The following is a 21641-nucleotide window of genomic DNA, read 5'->3' as shown; positions in this document are numbered from 1 at the left end:
GTCGAGCTTCAAGTTTTACAGATTTAAGCGAGATTAGTATGAGCTTAAACGTAAAAAAGCGTTTTTGATTTTTAGCATATTTGTAATTATCTTAAACCAATAAATAGATAAAAATAAATACTACATAAATATGATAAATAAGTATAATATATAATGCATTAATTTTCATATTTATAAAAGCATAAAAATCTCAAAATTGCAATATTTAGTTGTTTTTGCAACTAGACCACATCAAAAAGATGCTAAATATTGGTCAAATCATTGTCAGATTCTAATTCGAATTCTTCTTCTTCGTTTATTTCTTCTTCGGTACCATCCGATATATCATCGAAGTCTCCTTGAATATTGACATTGATATCACTTGTAGGTTGTAAAGTGTTCATTTCCATCTCATCTTCATCATCACAATTTTCAACCATCCAAAACTTAGCTTTGCTAGTATCACTTTCTTGTAAAGTCTCAAATTTATGTTTTCTCTTTTTCTTGTTCATCAATCTTGCATTGAATTGGACATACACCAGATTATTCATCCTTGTAGTATCTAATCTATTTCTTTTTTAGTGTGTATCTACATTAAAAACCAAAGAAAAAATTAGAGTAAGCTACAAATTATCATATTGCCACAAAAGTAAAGTACAATGAAGTAAATATTTACCCCTTCAAAGACACTCCAATTCCTTTCACAACTCGATGAACTAGTAGTTAAACCAAGGATTTTTTTTGCCATCATTTTCAAATTTGGCACCTCATTGCCATAGAAGTCCCACCAACTAACTATCAAAATTTTAAAAAAAGAAACAGAAATATCATATATGTGTCAACATTCAACAATATTATACAAACATGAAAGGAAATAAAATAATGTTTACATACCTGGATTGTAATTTTGATAGTTGTTTAGGCATCCGCTTAATGCTAATTTTTTTCCAAATGCTCCTTCTTTTTGTGTGTATTTTTGCAACTCAACATTATCACATGACTTTGCATTTGAACATCAGGAAAGAACTTTTCAACAGTAGTGATCATATTATTTGTTATCAAATGATCATCTTTGATGCTTGGATTCTTGAAGAAATAATATGGATTCAGAAGATAAGCTGTCGTATGAATTGGACTATCAAGACGACCCTTACTTTTTGCATCAATAATGTCTAAAATTGGCCCATAATCACTTTCTTTCTTCAACGTTTTTTGAATTTCATCCTTTGCATTCAATAACTCTCCATACACAAAACCCATAGAAGGTTTCTCCTCTCCATCAGCAAGTCTAAGAACTTTTACTAATGGAGTGAATACTCGCAAGCACAAATCTATCGAGTTCCAAAAATCAATGGGGACAATTGCATCAAATGCCTCTTTTCCTTTTTTGCTCCTAGACCATTTAGTGTTATCCCATTCATTGCTAGTCATCATATTTCTCAACTCTTGTTTCTTATCAAGCAAACTTTGCAATGTTAAGAAAGAGTTCGCAAATCTGGTTACACCCGGCCTAACTATCTCTCTTTTTGTAAACTTTCTCATCAATGCCAAGGTCTTGTGATGAGCATAAATGAAAATACAAAAAGATTTTGCCTTCTTGATCACTCCATTGAACATTTGAAGTTTAGAAATTCCTTCAAGCATAAGATTTATGGTGTGAGCTGAGCATGATGTCCAAAATATGTTGGATCTTTCTAATGCTAACAGATTCACGGCAGCCATGTTGTTTGAGGCATTGTCGGTCACAATTTGCACCACATTTTTAGCCCCAACCCGATCAATACATGCAGTAACATAATCAAATATGTATTTTGCTGTGTGAGCTTCATTTGAAGCTTCTCTTGACGAAATAAAAGTAGTCCCCAACTTACAATTCACACAAAAATTAATGATACTTCTTCTTTTCCTATCACTCCAACCATCAATCATAATAGAGCAACCATTATTTTCCCACTATTCTTCTTGCTTCTTCAGAGTTTCTTTTGTTTTCTCCACCTCTCCTTTTAAAAGTAGTTCTCTAAGTTGGTATTGTGAAGGAGGGATATAGCCAGTACCATATTATCCTAAAGCCTCAACAAATTTTTTGAAACTATCATTGTCAGTTGCATGAAAAGGAATTCCAGCTTCATACACCCATCTTGCCAAATATTGATGAACTTGGAGCAATCTTTTTTTAGCAATTGCATCAGTAATATTTTGTTGTCTCATTTTCTTATTTGCACTCATAGAAGCATCATCAACATTAATTGGCTTTGCAAATTGATCAATAGGTCCCATAACAGTTGATCTTTTTTTACTCCCTCCCTCAATGATGGCAATTTCATCATCTTCATCTTCACATATATTCAAAGACATAATCACATCATTCCTTAACTTAGATTCATTCAACAATTTTTCCCGCTTCTTAGACTTATTATCCTCAAGTGCTAAACGACACTTTTCTTTTTGCTCTCCAGTTGCCCTCATACATGCTTTTACACCTTTTCCTAGAATACCCGAAATGTGGATTTTGTGCCTATAAATTCCGCCGGTCGTAACTTTACCACACAAGGTACATTTGACAGATTTGTGATTTTGAGGATCTACTAACACAGCGGTATCCCATCCAATATCCCCGGAGTCCCTTTTCAATTCACTGTCTATAGAATGAGAATTTGATGCCATTGAAGAATCATTTCGTTCCATCGATGCCTAAAAAATTCGAGCTAATAATGCACAATGCAAGCTAATAAAAGAACTACATTTTTTAAACACAATCAATTGTTCATTTTGTTTTTAAAAAATCGTGGCAATTTAACCCATTCATCCTCCAACAAAATTTCACAATAAAAAAATTATACAGTAAAAAACTAAGCATAAATGGGTGAACAAAATGAGAAACTTACAAAAGAAGAGTTGTCGATTTCCATTTATGTAGTTAAGCCTTTGCCCATCGGTGGTGCCATAGTATAGGTTTTTATTTTCGGTGAGGTTTCAGTTTTCACGGAAAAACCAGAAGAGAAAATGAAAAGAAGAGATTTTTGTGAAGCCGTGAGATTGGTAGGTGGGAGGTCAACATCTGAATTATAAATCAATTTATTTATTATTTTAAAATAAAAAATAAAAATACACGCTTAATTACGCTTAATTACACTTAATTACGCTTAATTAAGTCAAACAATAGTTGACCGCTTTTGTTCCGCTTTTCTCCAAAGCGGAGCTTTTTCGGTGCGCTTCGCGCTTAAGCACGCTTAATCGGCGCTTAAGCGCGCTTTTTAGAACACTGCGTTAGACCATTTGAGATAATAATATTAGGCTGGTAAGAGTATAAAATAATATAATGATTAGTACGGAAATAATAAAAAAAATGATTATAAATGTAATATATGATTTAAAATAATATTATGTTTAGTATAATTTTTAAGTATGGGATAATTTTGAATTTTTTGATGAAATGATAAAATTGTCCTTTTCTTTATGTTTTCTTCTTTACTCCGGCGACGGTTGGCGGTGGTCCGGCGACGGCTCGATGACGGAGGTGGTTCGACGGTCGGCGACGGGAGGGGGTGGTCTGATGGTCCGGTGACGGAGGTGGTCCGGCGACGACCCGGTGACGGAGTCGCTCCGACGGTCGGCGGCGTCCGGCGGTCCGACCTGCCGGCGGCGACGCGAGGTGGTCCTACGTTGGTGAAAGAGAAAGGGTTAAATTGGAAAGATGGTAGGGATTAGAGAAAGGATAAATAATCCTAGACGGAAGGAGGTATTATTTAATCACACATAATACAACATAATCATTTATAGGAGGGACAGAGTAGGTTAAATAAAAATCGTACCAAACATTGGATTAGGTGGGTTTAAAAATAATAAACCCACCTAATCATGGGTACCAAACGCAGCCTTAAAATAAAATATAAAACTGGATACTGATATTTACGTAAAAACTCCAAAATTTATCGATGTAAAAACCACGAACAAGATGAAAAGAATTCTATTATAATTTTTTTATGGTGTACAACACATTCACTATGTTTTCAAAGAGAACACACATTTTCTTAATACAGGAGAACATAACATCTCACAAATATCATAGAATTAAACAATCAAATGCTATAAAATGAGATAAAGAACTCAAGGGATCTTGGGGATGCATTTTAATGATGTATGTGATTTCTCATGTCTAAATACAAAACATTCATCAAACCCTTCGGGCAAATTTGCAGCCAAATTTGAAAAATGTCTTCCAGCTTTTGACTAAATGATTTGCCATCTGCCAACTTTTTTTTTGACTAGATGAATTGCTGAAAAGAATAAGGTGATGAGGACAATGCATGTTTTAAGTTTGAGGTGTGTGTTGTCATGTTTTTAATTTTTCTATACATTGTGGAAAATCTATGTTTTATGTTTGGAGGTAGTTTAAATTTTTTTGGGGAATTTTAATGTTCAATTTGTGATAAAAAAAAAGGAATTGGTCGGCCAACTATGAGAATAATTGCGAAAATTTGGTTTTAGACCCAGTTAATGAGTCTTCGTGCATGGTTACAATTTCTTAAAAGTTCACATTAATTTATGCACTATTGTCAGGATTATTGTTGGTCTCGATAAGGAGATAAAATTTATTGAATGTGTAGTAATACTAAATGGATGACCTAGTTTTGAGATATTTTTGTGATAATTACTTGATATTGAGATATGTGTTATAACCAAAGATGTGATCTAGCTAGTCATTGAATTTGTTTGGGATTTTTTTATTGCTTATGTGCTATCATTTGAAGCTCGTTGAGCCTAAATAAAAAATACATGAGATGTGTATTCTAGAATTTATTCCAAACATCCATTCAATTTAAATTTTTATTGCAATTGGTTTGTCTGTACTACTTGATTGGTGAGTTGAAGTAGTTTAGAACTTAGTTTAGAACTCTTCGATGCGAAATACTGATATTGTGGGACTTAAAAATGATTTAGGCGATATTTGAATCCAGCCTTTTGAGTTTAGAAAATGCATCATGATAGCTAGTACCCTATTTTGAGCCTGATGAAAAATAGAATTGAGTGTATCAAAGGTACACATGCAATAAACCTTCATTCTTAATCTTTCTACAATCCAACATCAACTACCCAATTTTTGAGCATATACATTAAATTTTACCTGAAAAATTGAGAGAAATAAGCCCATTTGTGCTCTGAAGATGACAATGAATCCTAGATACTGACAAGGAATGAAATTTTGAGGAGGTTGAAGAAATATTTGAAATAATTGAAGGGTCATGAAGAAGAAAAATGACGATGAAAAGAAATGAAAGAGGGCGAAATGTATGATTTAAGGTGGTGATAAAAAATTAAATAAAATCTTGGTGTAAAATATGGTAATAATTCAAAAAGAAGAGGATTGAAAGATGAAGAAGTGAACTGAACGAATAATTTGTTTATTTCTACCTATTTTTGTTATTTTTTAAAAATCTCATCCTTTATTGTAGTCATGAGCTGTAGCCTAAATTCATAAGCGTAAGAGACTTATTAACCAAGTTACATGTATCTGATATACTTGTCACACCCTTACTCTATACTTAGCATGATTACCTAATCAAAATAAGTTTTGAATGATATAACTATAGTATGAAGCAAATCAAATAAGAGGCATCACTTTGACGGTTTATAAAAATTTTGGCATGATGTCCCTATATTTTGTATAAGCCAAAAACTCAACTCAAGCAACAACCTCAAGCATATTCTCATATAAAAACATACTTTGTATCATCATTCATAACATGAAACTTGTTTCAAACCCTCATATAAAATTTACTACAATACATATGCGGAAGCTATACAATAAGAAGTCCCGGTTCTTGTCGAGGTAGGGCACGTCAATAGCATCCATTGGCGAACCGGCATCCTAGACATCTTCACTACCTGATCCTGTAATACATGAGCTACGCGAGTTTATAAAACTCAATAAGTTGGCACTTATACGTATCAATATGCATCGAAGGAACATACATATCAAGTCGTGATCAATAATGAATCTTAAAAACATGTCATACCGTAGCATATATTCAATGTTCATTTTTGTACTTGAGCCTCGTTAGTTGACATGTACTACCGTGCTTGCTTTATTATATAGCTACTACTGTGTTGGACGTCAGGGAGCAACCTTTGGCAACCCCACGCCCCATGAACATATATTGGCCAATAGCTTTGGTGGACTTAAAACCACCCATGATGTCAACAAGCTCTATATCATGTAAAATCAGTCCTTTTTCCTTCAATGTTCATGTTCATGTTCATTACATAGCACCTATCATCAATATTCATGAGTTTCTTACATATTTAATACATAACAATGGAATATGGTGCTATGTTTTCATCAATAAGATACTAACAATGTACATATAGCAATAATCAATGGGAAGTGTTTGAAATCATAATATTACTCATGTATTACTTCAAGAACATGCCAACTTACCGTCCAAGCTTAAGAACACTGGTTTAAGATGGTGTTTCTCGCTCCTATACTGTCAAATACATCAATAAACTCATCAGTAAGTATATATTAGGTGAAAATCACTCCTCTACATGTAGAACAACTAAAAGAGAAGAAAACTTACACCTATATGATGTTCTTGTGATGGAGAATAAACTTCTAACCTCAAAACTTTGAAAGGAATTAAGAAGGAAGCTTTGGAGGGAGATTTATTGGAGTTTCTCTCGAGTCTTTGCTGCTAAGGAATGGAAAGTACTGACGCGGAATGTTCTGTCCAAAATGTAAAATTTTGGTGCACTGGCGCTCGGGCGGTCATATCCTACCGCTCGGGCGCCACATGTTCTGGAAAAATACTGAACTTCAAATACACCGGCGCTCGGCCGGTAAAATCTTACCGCTCGGGCTGCCACCTGTTCTGCTTCTGCGCGCTACTTCATCGAAGATCGCTCTGGAAACGTCTCTTCCGTTCATAATCTGAAAAAATGGTAAACTAGGAAGTTGTAGCTCTATGTCTTGGCTTGAATCTTCCACTAGTTTCATGTCATTTGGAGGTCTGAGTAAAAATTTATGCCCATTCTCCCAACATGTGTCATTGTAGGAGTGACGATACACACAACTCACTGCGGGGCGTTTTTGGCTTGTCTTCCACAATGATTTGGACAAAACTCCAAATAAGAAAGTTGTAGCATTATATCTTAGCTTTCTAATGGTTAAGGCCTCACACAATTTGGATCAATATTCAAACCATTATGCTAAAACTCGTAACAACTACCACAATTTCGTCTCATTTCCTGCAATCCTATACCAACTTTCATTGCACTACTTCTACCTACACCTCTTAATACCACTATTTTAACACATATTCATTCTCAATACACCATAGACAATATAAAAGTCATGTTGAATCTCAATATTGATAACTCAATCATCACATGAAATCTAATCATCTAAATAACTACATAGTAAACGACATAAACGCATTATTATCATTTGTACGAGTAACCGGGCATTACAATACTAGTGGAGAAGAAATGTTAAAGTTGAGCTTATGAACATTTAAAGAGTAGCAGACCATGAATTTGATTGCCATTTGTGTACCTGGAATCGGGATTGGGAGACTGAGAATACTGGAACATCTCAGACAACACAGCACATTCGTGGAGGAATCGAGAGACGGCGCATTTTCCTGAGGCGGCGGGGGACGAAGCGAGATTTGAGGCGATGTAGTCGGAGTATCAGACCGTGAATTTGATTGCCATTTGCGCAGTCTGAAAGGAAGGGCTTGGTCTTAAGATTTAGGAAGAACTGACGTAGAAAGCGTCAAAAGAAGGTTAAAGGGACAAAAGGGGAGACTAAAGAGAACAGGTAGTGCCGCCAAGACGGCAAAGGACCAGCGGAGATAGGGCGGAACAGTCTATACAACAGAAAAAGGGCGACTACGTTAAGTCGATACAGAGCGCACGTTAGACGATATGAGATAATAATATTAAAATAAAGTATAAAACTGGATTATGAAATTTACTTAAAAATTCCAAAAATTATTGAGGTAAAAACCATGAACAAGATGAAAATAATTTTACTATAATAATTTATGGTGTACAACCCACTCACTGTGTTTTCAAAGAGAACACACATTCTCTTAATACAGAAGAACATAACACCTCACAAATATTATAGAACTAAGCATTCAAATACTATAAAATGAGATAAAAGAACTCAAGGGATCTTGGGGATGCATTTTAATGATCCATGTGATTTCTAATGTCTGAATACAAAACATTCATCAAACCCTTCGGGCAAATTTGCAGCCTAATTTGAAAAATGTCTTCCAGCTTTTGACTAAATATTAAAATAAATTATAAAACTGGATTCTAATATTTACGTAAAAATTCCCAAAATTATTGAGGTAAAAACAATGAACAAGATTGTGGGGGCCCGGACGTTAATCAAGTTCTTAATCATTATTGGGACTAATTAATCAATTATAAAACAGGGTCTAATTTTTTTTTTTAAAATACAAAGCGGAAACGTAATGTAATTTACTCAAATTACATATTAAACATGAACATGCAAATCTTGTGTTATCTACAAGAGTTCAACTAGGTTCAACTACATATCAGTGCTGAATCCTATGTTGCTTCAATTGATGACTAGCGAATCAGCAGTCATTACATGCAGTGGCTATAAATCAATAGACTACAATCATAAGTCTCATCAATTGCAAATATCAATGTAATAAATGAAAGTATGTGATTTAGGGAGACTCGAGTCAAACCTAACTCGAGTTGTGCAATCCCAACTCAACATTAGTTTATACCTTTCTTTCTGATATTCTGACCCTGTCGAAGTCTCGAACTCAAAGCCTGTCAATACTCAATGTCCCGTTGTAGCCTACGTCGATAGGAACTCAATACCGAAGTCGGATTCAAAATCGGACAGCCGGATTTCTCACAAAAGGCGTAAGGATTTTTCACTCTTTTCCAGAACTCTTCTCTCGATTCTTTTCCTTTCCCTTTTTTTCTCTGAAGAATCATACGTATATATATATATACATCCCACGTTGCATGCTGAAAGAAACGTGTCTCATTCTCAAACAATTCAGGCGGCGCTCGGGCGGTAAGAAAGTACCGCTCGGGCGCGGCACTCTCTGCCCAGATGCTTGGCTTATCACACATTGGCGCTCGAGCGGTAATATTCTACCGCTCGGGCGCCAAACATTCTGCCCGAGACATATCTCTGTTGAACATTGGCGCTCGGACGGTCAGAAACTACCGCTCGGGCGCCAATAGTTCTGTCCACTCTTGTATAATTCATACACTTGGCCCCGTTCGGTCTCGACATAATGCATCTATAATCATATCAGATCCAAAATCAATAATCTCAAATTATTCCGAATTACAATAATCAAAATCTTGGGCCTTACATTTCTCCCCCCCTTAGATCTGAGTTCGTCCTCGAACTCGTGAGTAATCAATTCAGATATATCAGAAGAAATGTATACAGAGTTATATCAGAAACTCATCTCAATGAATCTGTTCTGAAATTTCAATCTCATATCAAATTCTATTTCGAAAAATAGCTCTGATAAAGTCAATCTCGCAACACTGGTTAGACAACATCTGTATATAACCATCAACAGTTCGTAACGACTCAACATCATCAGCTGTTATCGAATCTGTTGATCTCAATCAAAGATATATTCGATCTTTGGTCTCAAATATCAACAGTCATCGTCCGACATTGGCATATTCAATCTGTTTATTATGAGCTGGTTTCATTTTCTTCTGAATTAGCTTCATCTTTTCAGTCATATCTCTAATCATTTCAGATCCAATCTCAAGAACTTCAGAGATATCATTTCAATAAAGAGAGGATCCATATATCTTTCCGTACAACGCTTCGAAAGGAGTTATCTCAATACTCGTTCGATAGCTGTTGTGGTACGAAAATTCATAAAATGGCAATGAATCCTACCATTCAGTGTTAAAATCAAGCATTACAGCTTTCAGCATATTCTCCGAAATCTGGATAATCCACTCTGACTGTCCATTAGGTAGTGAATATTATTCAGTATTCAGATATAATCTAGTATCCAACTCTTACTGTACATTCTGTCAAACGTGCAAAATCAACCAAAATCACGGTCTAATATACTCAACTCTCCACACTCCGTGAAATCTAATCAACTTTCTGACAGAATCTCAGTGATATATCATATTTGTACATCTTCATGTACGGGGTTAGCACTCACAGACTGGGTCAGTCTGTCATTCCTAACTCAATCAATACTCAATTCCGAGAGGAATGCAGTAACTTCATCACGATATCCTTGGAAATGTGATCTCATTTCCATTCAGGAACCGACAAATTACATAACCAATCTCTTGGTTTCTCTCTTTCTATCTTTATCTGTCTGTAGTTCAGACATTTCAGTCCAAACTCTGCCATATCTAATCTCATCTGTTTTTATCAAAACATTTTCTGCTATCAGGATGCCTACTGAATCAAGTATTGCACCTTTCTGACAATCTATGTCATTTTACCTTCGTAATATCGAGTACAAACAAATCAGTTACTAACATACAATACAGTATTACTTACCTGATATTATACACAGATTCAGAACAACAGCAAGATTCAATCAGATTCAAAACATCACTCATCGGTATTGATCTGTTAAACTCATAAAACCGCAAATATTTGACACTGATATCCACCCCGGCCAACTAATTACGGTTTAATTCTGTTAAAATCAACGAGTATATCATCTTCAGATATAACACATCCTGAATGCAATCTGTCTCAAGCAGGATTCGAATTTCAACAATTTCTAATATCAGTTTAAGGCTAAAATCAATCTCTCTGATTGGAATCAGATCTGATGTCTTACCTGGGGAAAACATTAATAACTTCCTTATCATTGGTAAATCAGCCAATGATAGACTCAACTTCAGTAAATCAACTGAATACATAAGGAGTCACTCTGCTCCTTTCTGTAATAATCGAGTCATAGCTAGTACGAATATCAAAGGAATTCTCAGTCTAGAATTCTTATCGTACAATATTCCTCCTTTGGCCATCTCAGGTCCGATTCTCACCATCTTCTGGAATTAATCTATGGTAGCTCTGTACTTGATCAGCATATCAATATCAGCAATGCAGTTCCAAAATCAGAGAACACCAGTACAATACCATCTACCACACAATCTAACTCAATCTCATTCTTATCCTACTGTAGTATACAAGATCTAACAGAAATCGCTGATACAAGATCTTTTCCCAAAGGGAAAGAAACAAATACTACAGTAATTAGGGACTCAACAGATAATGCATGCATCAATGCAAATCTTTCAGAAATAAAAGTATGTGAAGCACCGGTATCCCTCAATACATATGCAGGATAATCAAACAAATCAGTTACCTGCAACATCATCATCTGGTGCTTCCTGAGCCTGCTCCTCGGTCAAAGCAAATACTCTGGCCTGCTGTCTAGGAGGCTGGCCAACTGTCTGGCTTCCTCCTGGCCTCTGCTGTGACTGAGATGGTGCTGGCTGAAATGAATGAACAGCAGCTGATCGTCTACTTCCCTGGCCGCTGATCCAGATGATTCGGCTCCCTGGAATCTTTGGGAACCCCTCTGTGGACATACTCTGGAAAAATGTCCCTGTTGTTTGCAGAAGTGGCAGCTACCAAGTACTCCTTGGCATTGTTCAGTGGAATGTCTCCCTCCACAATTTCCGCAGTAAGCCCCGGTATAACTCTGCTGAGAACTACTTGAGCTAGAACAACTGCCGCCAAACTTCTTAAACTGCTTTCCTCTAGCCTTCAGAAAATCTTTCTTTCCACCACTGCTACTGCCACTCTCGAATCGGGGAGATGGTTGTTGTGGTCTCGACACTGGAGGAACAAATTCAGCTCCTCTCTGCCTTATCAGGCCCGCTTCCACGCCCTTTGCTCTATTCATGGCATCAGCAAAGTTATTCGGTCGCCCTGTGTTCACCAATGTAAATATATCGGGATTCAAGCCATTGATGAACTGATCGGAAACGGCTTCGTCATTTTCAGACACATGTGGAGCAAACTTCAACAAGGTAGAGAACTTGGTCACATATTCTTCAATGTTCAGCTAACCCTGTCTCAAATTGGCAAACTCCGCCCCCTTGTCTTTCCTGTACGATACTGGGAAAAATCTCTGATAAAACTCAGTTTTAAATACATCCGAAGTAATAATCGTACCTCGTTGCTCCAAGGCCCTCTTCATCGTAATCCACCAGCTTTTTGCAACATCAAGCAACTGGTGCCCAATCAATTTAATTCGGCGCTCATCACTGTACTCCAGTGAATCAAACAACATCTCAATATTACCTAACCAACTCTCACACTCAACTGATGTCTCAGTACCCGTAAGAGTCGGTGGTTTGAATGACTGAAACCTCTTCAGCACGGTTTCCATTGGAGTCGGTGTTACATCCATTGGAGAATTTGATGTACTACCCTGTTCTGGTATTCTTCTGGGAGGCATATCTGAATATCACAAGGATTAGTAACCCAATCCAACAAACCTGTTTCAATTCAGTCTCTCCTCCTATCATCTTACTGCTGATCGAGAATCGGTTTGAATTCATTTCAAATAATACATATTACAAAATCAAATCAGATAATTCAAGTAACATGTATTATATAAAGCAGTAAGCATAATAGATTGCTAGCATGCAAAAGCAAGGAAGAAAATTCAATCTACCCCGCTCACTAGCCTCTTCTATCTCAATCTAAAGGATCTATCGCTCTGATACCACCTGTTGTGGGGACCCAGACACTAATCAAGTTCTTAATCATTATTGGGACTAATTAATCAATTATAAAACATGGTCTAAATTTTTTTTAAAAATACAAAGCGGAAACATAATATAATTTACTCAAATTACATATTAAACATGAACATGCAAATCTTGTGTTATCTACAAGAGTTCAACTAGGTTCACCTGTTGTGGGGACCCGGACGCTAATCAAGTTCTTAATCATTATTGGGACTAATTAATCAATTATAAAACAGGGTCTAATTTTTTTTTTTAAAAATACAAAGCGGAAACGTAATGTAATTTACTCAAATTACATATTAAACATGAACATGCAAATCTTATGTTATCTACAAGAGTTCAACTAGGTTCATCTACATATCAGTGCTGAATCCTATGTTGCTTCGAAGCCCGGATCTCCACGCTATCTAATCTTCTCTCCTCCTTTTCTTGACCCTGATCCAGCCCCACCTGTTGTCATGCACACATACAAAACAAGACAACAGCCGGATAACTCCGGTGAGATATAAATATCCCAGTATAAACAATGTATACATGCAATCATATAAAAGCATATACGAAAGCATATAAGAATTATTCATAACATGTCTCATATCAGAAACATAAATCAATATCAAGCATTCAATAAACATGAATGATATAACCAATGTAAATCAACATGGCGTATCAGACTCCACTCAACCGACACGTCGTCTCAGACTCGACTCCACTGACGCGTCGTCTCAGACTCGACTCAACTCTAACCTAGGGATCCCGATGTCTGGATATAGGTAATTATATCGAATCTCAGTCGATAGGAATGAATCAATCCCTAAACGGCATCGATATAATTCATATATCAGTGTCTGGGCGAATCAGCCGCAGAATTGACGAATCAGTCAAGAATTAGGCGAATCAGCCAATAACCAGATGAATCAGCCTGTAATTAAGCGAATCAGCTTAAGTTTAGACGAATCAGTCAATAACCAGACGAATCAGCCTGTAATTAAGCAAATCAGCTTAAGTGTAGACGAATCAGTCAATAGCCAGACGAATCAGCCGGTGACTAGGCGAATCAGCCTGTGACTCAACGACTCAGTAGTCAATACATGCAGTCAGTATCTAAACAAATCAATTGATGACTAGCGAATCAGCAGTCATTACATGCAGTGGCTATAAATCAATAGACTACAATCATAAGTCTCATCAATTGCAAATATCAATGTAATAAATGAAAGTATGTGATTTAGGGAGACTCGAGTCAAACCTCACTCAAGTTGTGCAATCCCAACTCAACATTAGTTTATACCTTTCTTTCTGATATTCTGACCCTGTCGAAGTCTCGAACTCAAAGCCTGTCAATACTCAATGTCCCGTTGTAGCCTACGTCGATAGGAACTCAATACCGAAGTCGGATTCAAAATCGGACGGCCGGATTTCTCACAAAAGGCGTAAGGATTTTTCACTCTTTTCCAGAACTCTTCTCTCGATTCTTTTCCTTTCCCTTTTTTTTCTGAAGAATCATACGTATATATATATACATCCCACGTTGCATGCTGAAAGAAACGTGTCTCATTCTCAAACAATTCAGGCGGCGCTCGGGCGGTAAGAAAGTACCGCTCGGGCGCGACACTCTCTGCCCAGATGCTTGGCTTATCAAACATTGGCGCTCGAGCGGTAATATTCTACCGCTCGGGCGCCAAACATTTTGCCCGAGACATATCTCTGTTGAACATTGGCGCTCGGGCGGTCAGAAACTACCGCTCGGGCGCCAATAGTTCTGTCCACTCTTGTATAATTCATACACTTGGCCCCGTTTGGTCTCGGCATAATGCATCTATAATCATATCAGATCCAAAATCAATAATCTCAAATAATTCCGGATTACAATAATCAAAATCTTGGGCCTTACAAAGATGAAAAGAATTCTACTATAATATTTTATGGTGTACAACCCACTCACTGTATTTTCAAAGAAAATACACATTCTCTTAATACAGGAGAACATAACACCTCATAAATATTATATAACTAAGCAATCAAATGCTACAAAATGAGATAAAAGAACTCAAGGGATCTTGGGGATGCATTTTAATGATGTATGTGATTTCTCATGTCTGAATACAAAACATTCATCAAACCCTTCGGGCAATTTGCAGCCAAATTTGAAAAATGTCTTCCAGCTTTTGACTAAATAATTTGCCATCTACCAACTTTTTTTGACTAGATGAATTGCCAACAAGAATAAGGTGATGAGGACAATGCATGTTTTAAGTTTGAGATATGTATTGTCTTGTTTTTAATTTTTCTATACATTGAGGAAAATCCATGTTTTAAGTTTGGGGGTAGTTTAAATTTTTTGGGGAATTTTAATGTTCAATTGTGATAAAAAAGAATTGTTCGGCCAACTATGAGAATAATTGCGAAAATTTGTCTTTAGACCCAGTTAATGAGTCTTCATGCATGGTTACAATTTCTTAAAAGTTCACATCAATTTATGCACTATTGTCAGGATCATTGTTGGTCCCGATAAGGAGATAAAATTTATTGAATGTGTAGTGATACTGAATGGATGACCTAGTTTTGTGATATTGCTTTGATAATTACTTGATATTGAGATGCGTGTTATAACCAAAGATGTGATTTAGCTAGTAATTGAATTTGTTTGGGATTTTTTTATCGCTTATGTGCTATCATTTGAAGCTCGTTGAGCCTAAATAAAAAATACATGAGATGTGTATTCTAGAATTTATTCCAAACATCCATTCAATTTAAATTTTTATTGCAATTGATTTGTCTGTACTACTTGATTGGTGAGTTGAAGTAGTTTAGAACTTGGTTTAGAACTCTTCGATGCGAAATACTGATATTGTGGGACTTAAAAATGATTTAGGTAATATTTGGACCCAGTCTTTCTGTCACGCCCCGAGTCCGAAGCGTTTTTGACATCCAGCATTGTTTAACGATTAAATTGAAAACAATAAAGCCTCGTATCAAATTAAACCAGTCTTTTTCATAAATGTAATATTGTCTTACAATGACAATAAAAATGAAGATTACATCAGAGTTTTCAGAAATGAATTCAAAAGAAAAGTACGAAATCTTGAGCTTGCTATCGATCATTGATTCACCATCCCCAAAAAGCTTCATCCTCCTCCTCATCAATCTGCTCCTCATTCTTATCTGAAATTTGTAAGGGGTGAGTGTTTTGGGAAACACTCAGCAATTGGGGGGTCGATCGATTTCCAAAGATACATGTAGAACACAAGTCTTTAAAACAATTCTTTAACAATCTTTCAAATCTTACTACTTAATTTACAGAAACGAACATGAGACAGATTGTAGTGACCCGTTCCAGAATCACCTACTAATCAAAAACTAAGCATGCAATTAACCTAATTAACAATAATCAGAGATAACAGCGGAAAAGTCAACAAAATGATGGTTATACAACCCAATCGAAGTCTAGAATAACTCAAAATAAAATATCCAATACAACCAAAACGAATCAAAACAATACCGATAAACTAACCAACCAGCTACTCAACGTCCTCCTCCTGCTCCTCCTGAGCTGTCCAACCTGAGGCCTGCCCCGTGGGAATGGGGTGTCCAAGAATAAACAAAACCGAGGACGTGAGCGATAAGAACGCCCAGTACAAAAGTATGAGTATACAGACCTATATGAAATGCACATGCTATGATCATGATACCGGGGTAGTCAAGAAACAGGAGTCACAAAAGGATCTCAACAATGCTCAGTCTAGAGGCGCCAAGTGGATAGTGCCGCGCGGTACACCTCTGGGTCACTGCATCCACTACAAGACAGACGTGGACCTAAAATGTCCCGGACCACCGAAGCCCTCCCGACCCGTCGGCCACTGTGTACTCTCGGTGTCCATGCGTCCACAAGACAGGGCTGAGCGGCCCCAAGATATAGCTTATCTCGAAAGAGATACAGCTCAACAGTAAAGGCTATCTCGAAGAAGATACGGCTCAACATGAAATGCAACATGCAGTAATAAACGTGACATAATAGCATGCATCATATGACATATATCAATGCACCACATAATCATGCAACACATATAAGAATGTATACTCAACCAGGATATCTCGGATAGTACTTTCGTACCTCTATCACAGCAATCCTAATCCACTGGAACAACCAGACAACAGGTCTAATCCAAGCCTATTCATCAAGTGAAAACCATCACTAAACTTATCTACCAGACTTAACTAGATAATCCTGAGATAAATACTGATAAAATTCCAAACCTTCGTCCGTCGCTAGCCCGCTGATGCCGCTAGCTCCCAACTAGAGCACAGCTCTGCTACAAGACCAGCAGCTCCCCGCTAGTGCCCAAATCTCGGAACAAGACTAGAACCTGTCAGAAACGACTGAAATGCTATGGAATTCTCTGAATTGGCGAGTCAAAATGAGGAAATCCGACCACTATTTATAGGCCATGTTCGGATCGTCCGAACCCTCTTCGGAACGTCCGAACTCTTACGTGTCCATCGGCTCTTGACAGCTCATGATCGGATCCTCCGATCATACACTTCGGACCGTCCGAACATGCACGTGTCCAGCTGCTCTTGACACCTCATGATCGGATCCACCGAACCTACACTTCGGAACGTCCGAACTCCCACGTGTCGATCAACTCTTGACACCTAATGATCGGATCCACCGAACCCACTTCGGACCTTCCGACCTCTTCGGTGCTTCCGAACCATCTTCGGTCCGTCCGATCATGACTCGGTCAAAATTACACATTAAACCTTCTTAATCACCATTACTCCGTTAATTACCCAATTTGGAATTCGGGCTACTACATTCTCCCCCCCTTAAAACGATTTCGTCCTCGAAATCAGGCTTAGAGAATGAACAAAACGAAAATAACAACATCGTTACCCTCAAAATCTAAGGGACAACCCATCACTAGACGCTTGGCTAAAACCGAATGACCCATCGGAGTAGAAACAGAAAGAATGACGTCTAGAAAAACATGCGGTAACTTATGACGCTTAACAAATCGTCCTGGTCACCCCAACGACCTACACTTCCCTGACTACTCTCATCACCAAAGTGGTCGGCCATTGCTACAACATAGAATGGGGAAACTAGTAAATTGGTCAACGGAAATCCCAAAACAGAAATCTATATCCCAAAATCGCATGCATGCTCTGATACCATAAATGTAGTGACCCGTTCCAGAATCACCTACTAATCAAAAACTAAGCATGCAATTAACCTAATTAACAATAATCAGAGATAACAGCGGAAAAGTCAACAAAATGATGGTTATACAACCCAATCGAAGTCTAGAATAACTCAAAATAAAATATCCAATACAACCAAAACGAATCAAAACAATACCGATAAACTAACCAACCAGCTACTCAACGTCCTCCTCCTGCTCCTCCTGAGCTGTCCAACCTGAGGCCTGCCCCGTGGGAATGGGATGTCCAAGAATAAACAAAACCGAGGACGTGAGCGATAAGAACGCCCAGTACAAAAGTATGAGTATACAGACCTATATGAAATGCACATGCTATGATCATGATACCGGGGTAGTCAAGAAACAGGAGTCACAAAAGGATCTCAACAATGCTCAGTCTAGAGGCGCCAAGTGGATAGTGCCGCGCGGTCCAACCTCTGGGTCACTGCATCCACTACAAGACAGACGTGGACCTAAAATGTCCCGGACCACCGAAGCCCTCCCGACCCGTCGGCCACTGTGTACTCTCGGTGTCCATGCGTCCACAAGACAGGGCTGAGCGGCCCCAAGATATAGCTTATCTCGAAAGAGATACAGCTCAACAGTAAAGGCTATCTCAAAGGAGAATACGGCTCAACATGAAATGCAACGTGCAGTAATAACCGTGACATAATAGCATGCATCATATGACATATATCAATGCACCACATAATCATGCAACACATATAAGAATGTATACTCAACCAGGATATCTCGGATAGTACTTTCGTACCTCTATCACAGCAATCCTAATCCACTGGAACAACCAGACAACAGGTCTAATCCAAGCCTATTCATCAAGTGAAAACCATCACTAAACTTATCTACCAGACTTAACTAGATAATCCTGAGATAAATACTGATAAAATTCCAAACCTTCGTCCGTCGCTAGCCCGCTGATGCCGCTAGCTCCCAACTAGAGCACAGCTCTGCTACAAGACCAGCAGCTCCCCGCTAGTGCCCAAATCTCGGAACAAGACTAGAACCTGTCAGAAACGACTGAAATGCTATGGAATTCTCTGAATTGGCGAGTCAAAATGAGGAAATCCGACCACTATTTATAGGCCATGTTCGGATCGTCCGAACCCTCTTCGGAACGTCCGAACTCTTACGTGTCCATCGGCTCTTGACAGCTCATGATCGGATCCTCCGATCATACACTTCGGACCGTCCGAACATGCACGTGTCCAGCTGCTCTTGACACCTCATGATCGGATCCACCGAACCTACACTTCGGAACGTCCGAACTCCCACGTGTCGATCAACTCTTAACACCTAATGATCGGATCCACCGAACCCACTTCGGACCTTCCGACCTCTTCGGTGCTTCCGAACCATCTTCGGTCCGTCCGATCATGACTCGGTCAAAATTACACATTAAACCTTCTTAATCACCATTACTCCGTTATTACCCAATTTGGAATTCGGCTACACAGATATTTCAGAACGAAACAGATTTCTCAGAACAGTTCAGAAACAGATCATATCAGAACAAACAGAACACTGTTACTCATCTCATTTCTATGGTCAAATTGTCCCCAATATGTTACTCCTCTAAGGGGTGAGGCCAGAAATGGTTTTATACCCACCATTGGGGGCCAGACAGAAATTGTTTTATACCCACCATTGGGGGACAGACAGAATCACAATTCTCGTCCCATTTCAAATTGAGTCGTAACAGTGTAACAAAGATTTCAGAATTAACAGACAGAACTTATCAGACAGAACTTATCAGAAGTTTCAGATTTCAGAGTTTTCAACAGATACTGTGGAATCAAAGAAATTCGAAGCATGGAAGAAACATATAATCGATCGAAATTTCAAACCATATAGACTGACATTTTCGAAATTCAAGACACACATACATGTATGCAATTTTATTTATATCAAGGTTTAAAAATACAAACGAAGTACATAACAAAAGCCCACTTACCTGCTTTTTGTTCAAAGTTTCCTTTTGAAATTTTGGCAGTACTTCGACGCAACTCTAACAAACACTGTCTTTGATCGGGCAGCACTTCGGCACAAGGTTTCCGTACTGGACTGCACGAAAATATTTCCTCCTTCTTCCTTGCTTGCTTGGCCGAAAATTGAGAGAGTATGGTGAAGGGGAGTGGCCGAAACTTGGGAGATTTTTGGTATGCATTTCTCTTCACCCATGGTGTAGTATTTCTAGAGAAATTATGCCCCTTGAACTCCCCTTGGTAGACCACTTGGTGCCCAAGAAATATTAAATATGGTTTGATTACCCCATGAGTCACCTTGAGCATTCCAAAGATCATTTCTTACACCATAACTTTTCCTTAACCCTTAGCTAAATCCCATAGCTCCTTTATGGGTTTACTCAAGAGTCATTTTCTTGCATACTTAATTTGCCCAAATCTTTAGCTCATCTTTTAGCTCTCTTTATGGTCTTGTTAGGACAAGCTTGGTTGAGCTTCTTCGAGCTGGAAGTTTGCGTCCTTGAGCTGGGGTTTTACTCCTCCCGTGAAAACTCTTTGATGGATGCGGTTAGTTGTAGCTTAGCATCCCGATGAACTATTCCTCAAGCTTAGAATCTACTTTCTCGAGTTAAATTTGATGAAATTTAAGTTATTATTCAAGTTGTTTAGTTGAAACGAAAATTGTTGAACTTATTCTAAGTAATTTTCATATTACTTACTTGATTTGCTTCGGTCGAAATTTCCGGGTTCTCACACTTTCGAGCCTACAAAATGCATCATGATTACCCCAAGTACCCCATTTTGAGCGTAATGAAAAATAGAATTGAGTGTATCAAAGGTACACAATAAACCTTAATTCTTAATCTTTCTACAATCCAACATCAACTACCCAATTTTTGAGCATATGCACTAACTTCTACCTAAATAAGCCCCTTTGTGCTCTGAAGATGACAATGAATCCTAGATGCTGACAAGGAATGAAATTTTGAGGAGGTCGAGGAAATATTTGAAATAATTGAAGGGTCATGAAGAAGAAAAATGACGATGAAACGAAATGAAAGAGGGGGAAATGTATTATTTAAGGTGGTGATAAAAAAAATTAAATAAAATCTTGGTGTAAAATATGGTAATAATTGAAAAAGAAGAGGACTGAAAGATGAAGAAGTGAACTTAACTAACTTGCTTATTTTCTCCCCATTTTTGTTATTTTTTAAAAATCCCATCCTTTATTGTAATCATGAGTCGTAGCCTAAAGTCATAAGCGTAAAAGACTTATTAAACAAAGTCACATGTATCTGATATACTAGTGGAGAAGAAATGTTAAAGTTGAGCTTATGGACATTTAAAGAGCATTGTCAACATGTACTAAATTTGACCATTTACACATATACATATCATGACTACACATTATACTTTGGTATGATTCTCTTGACTATCTTTTGAACAAAATGTTTAATCAAAAGTCCTTTTGATCTATGTGAGTTGATACTTGTTTCAATGGATGGTAGTGAAACTTGGGTTGAATATTCTATTAATTTTTTAACAACACGAGCAGCATGAATCTATCACTATATTGAGGCAAGTTGTGGGGCCCCTAGCTCCTAATCGTTATTACAATACAATCTGATTAGGGTTTAATTAATCACAGCGGAAAACGAGTTTAAAATTTCTTTACAATGAGCCCAAATCTTTTTATTTGAATACT

The 21641-nt window shown here is 37.6% G+C and overlaps 1 protein-coding gene across 2 annotated transcripts; it reads right to left on the bottom strand.

Annotated features, from left to right (window-relative positions):
• Positions 1-202: 202 nt before the first annotated feature.
• On the bottom strand, positions 203-2024 carry LOC140819906 (uncharacterized). Of its 2 annotated transcripts, XR_012115308.1 has the most exons (3): positions 874-2024; positions 656-774; positions 555-568 (listed from the first exon to the last, which is right to left on the bottom strand). XR_012115308.1 is itself a non-coding variant. In XM_073180178.1 (2 exons), exon 1 carries the CDS (start codon positions 1906-1908, stop codon positions 916-918), a length of 993 nt encoding a protein of 330 aa, XP_073036279.1. In that variant the 5' UTR covers positions 1909-2024; the 3' UTR covers positions 203-774; positions 874-915. The 2 variants fall into 2 exon arrangements, 1 of the variants encoding a protein (XP_073036279.1); XM_073180178.1 differs by having other exon boundaries at positions 203-774.
• Between the last annotated feature and the right edge of the window lie 19617 nt (positions 2025-21641).

Source organism: Primulina eburnea, chromosome 18, assembly GCF_022965805.1.
Source record: "Primulina eburnea isolate SZY01 chromosome 18, ASM2296580v1, whole genome shotgun sequence".
NCBI lineage: Eukaryota > Viridiplantae > Streptophyta > Magnoliopsida > Lamiales > Gesneriaceae > Primulina > Primulina eburnea.
This window is presented reverse-complemented; position numbering and strand designations above follow the sequence as displayed.

Coding starts and splice junctions, on each gene's coding strand:
- LOC140819906 (XM_073180178.1), bottom strand. CDS start 1,908: ATGATTGATGGTTGGAGTGATAGGAAAAGAAGAAGTATCATTAATTTT.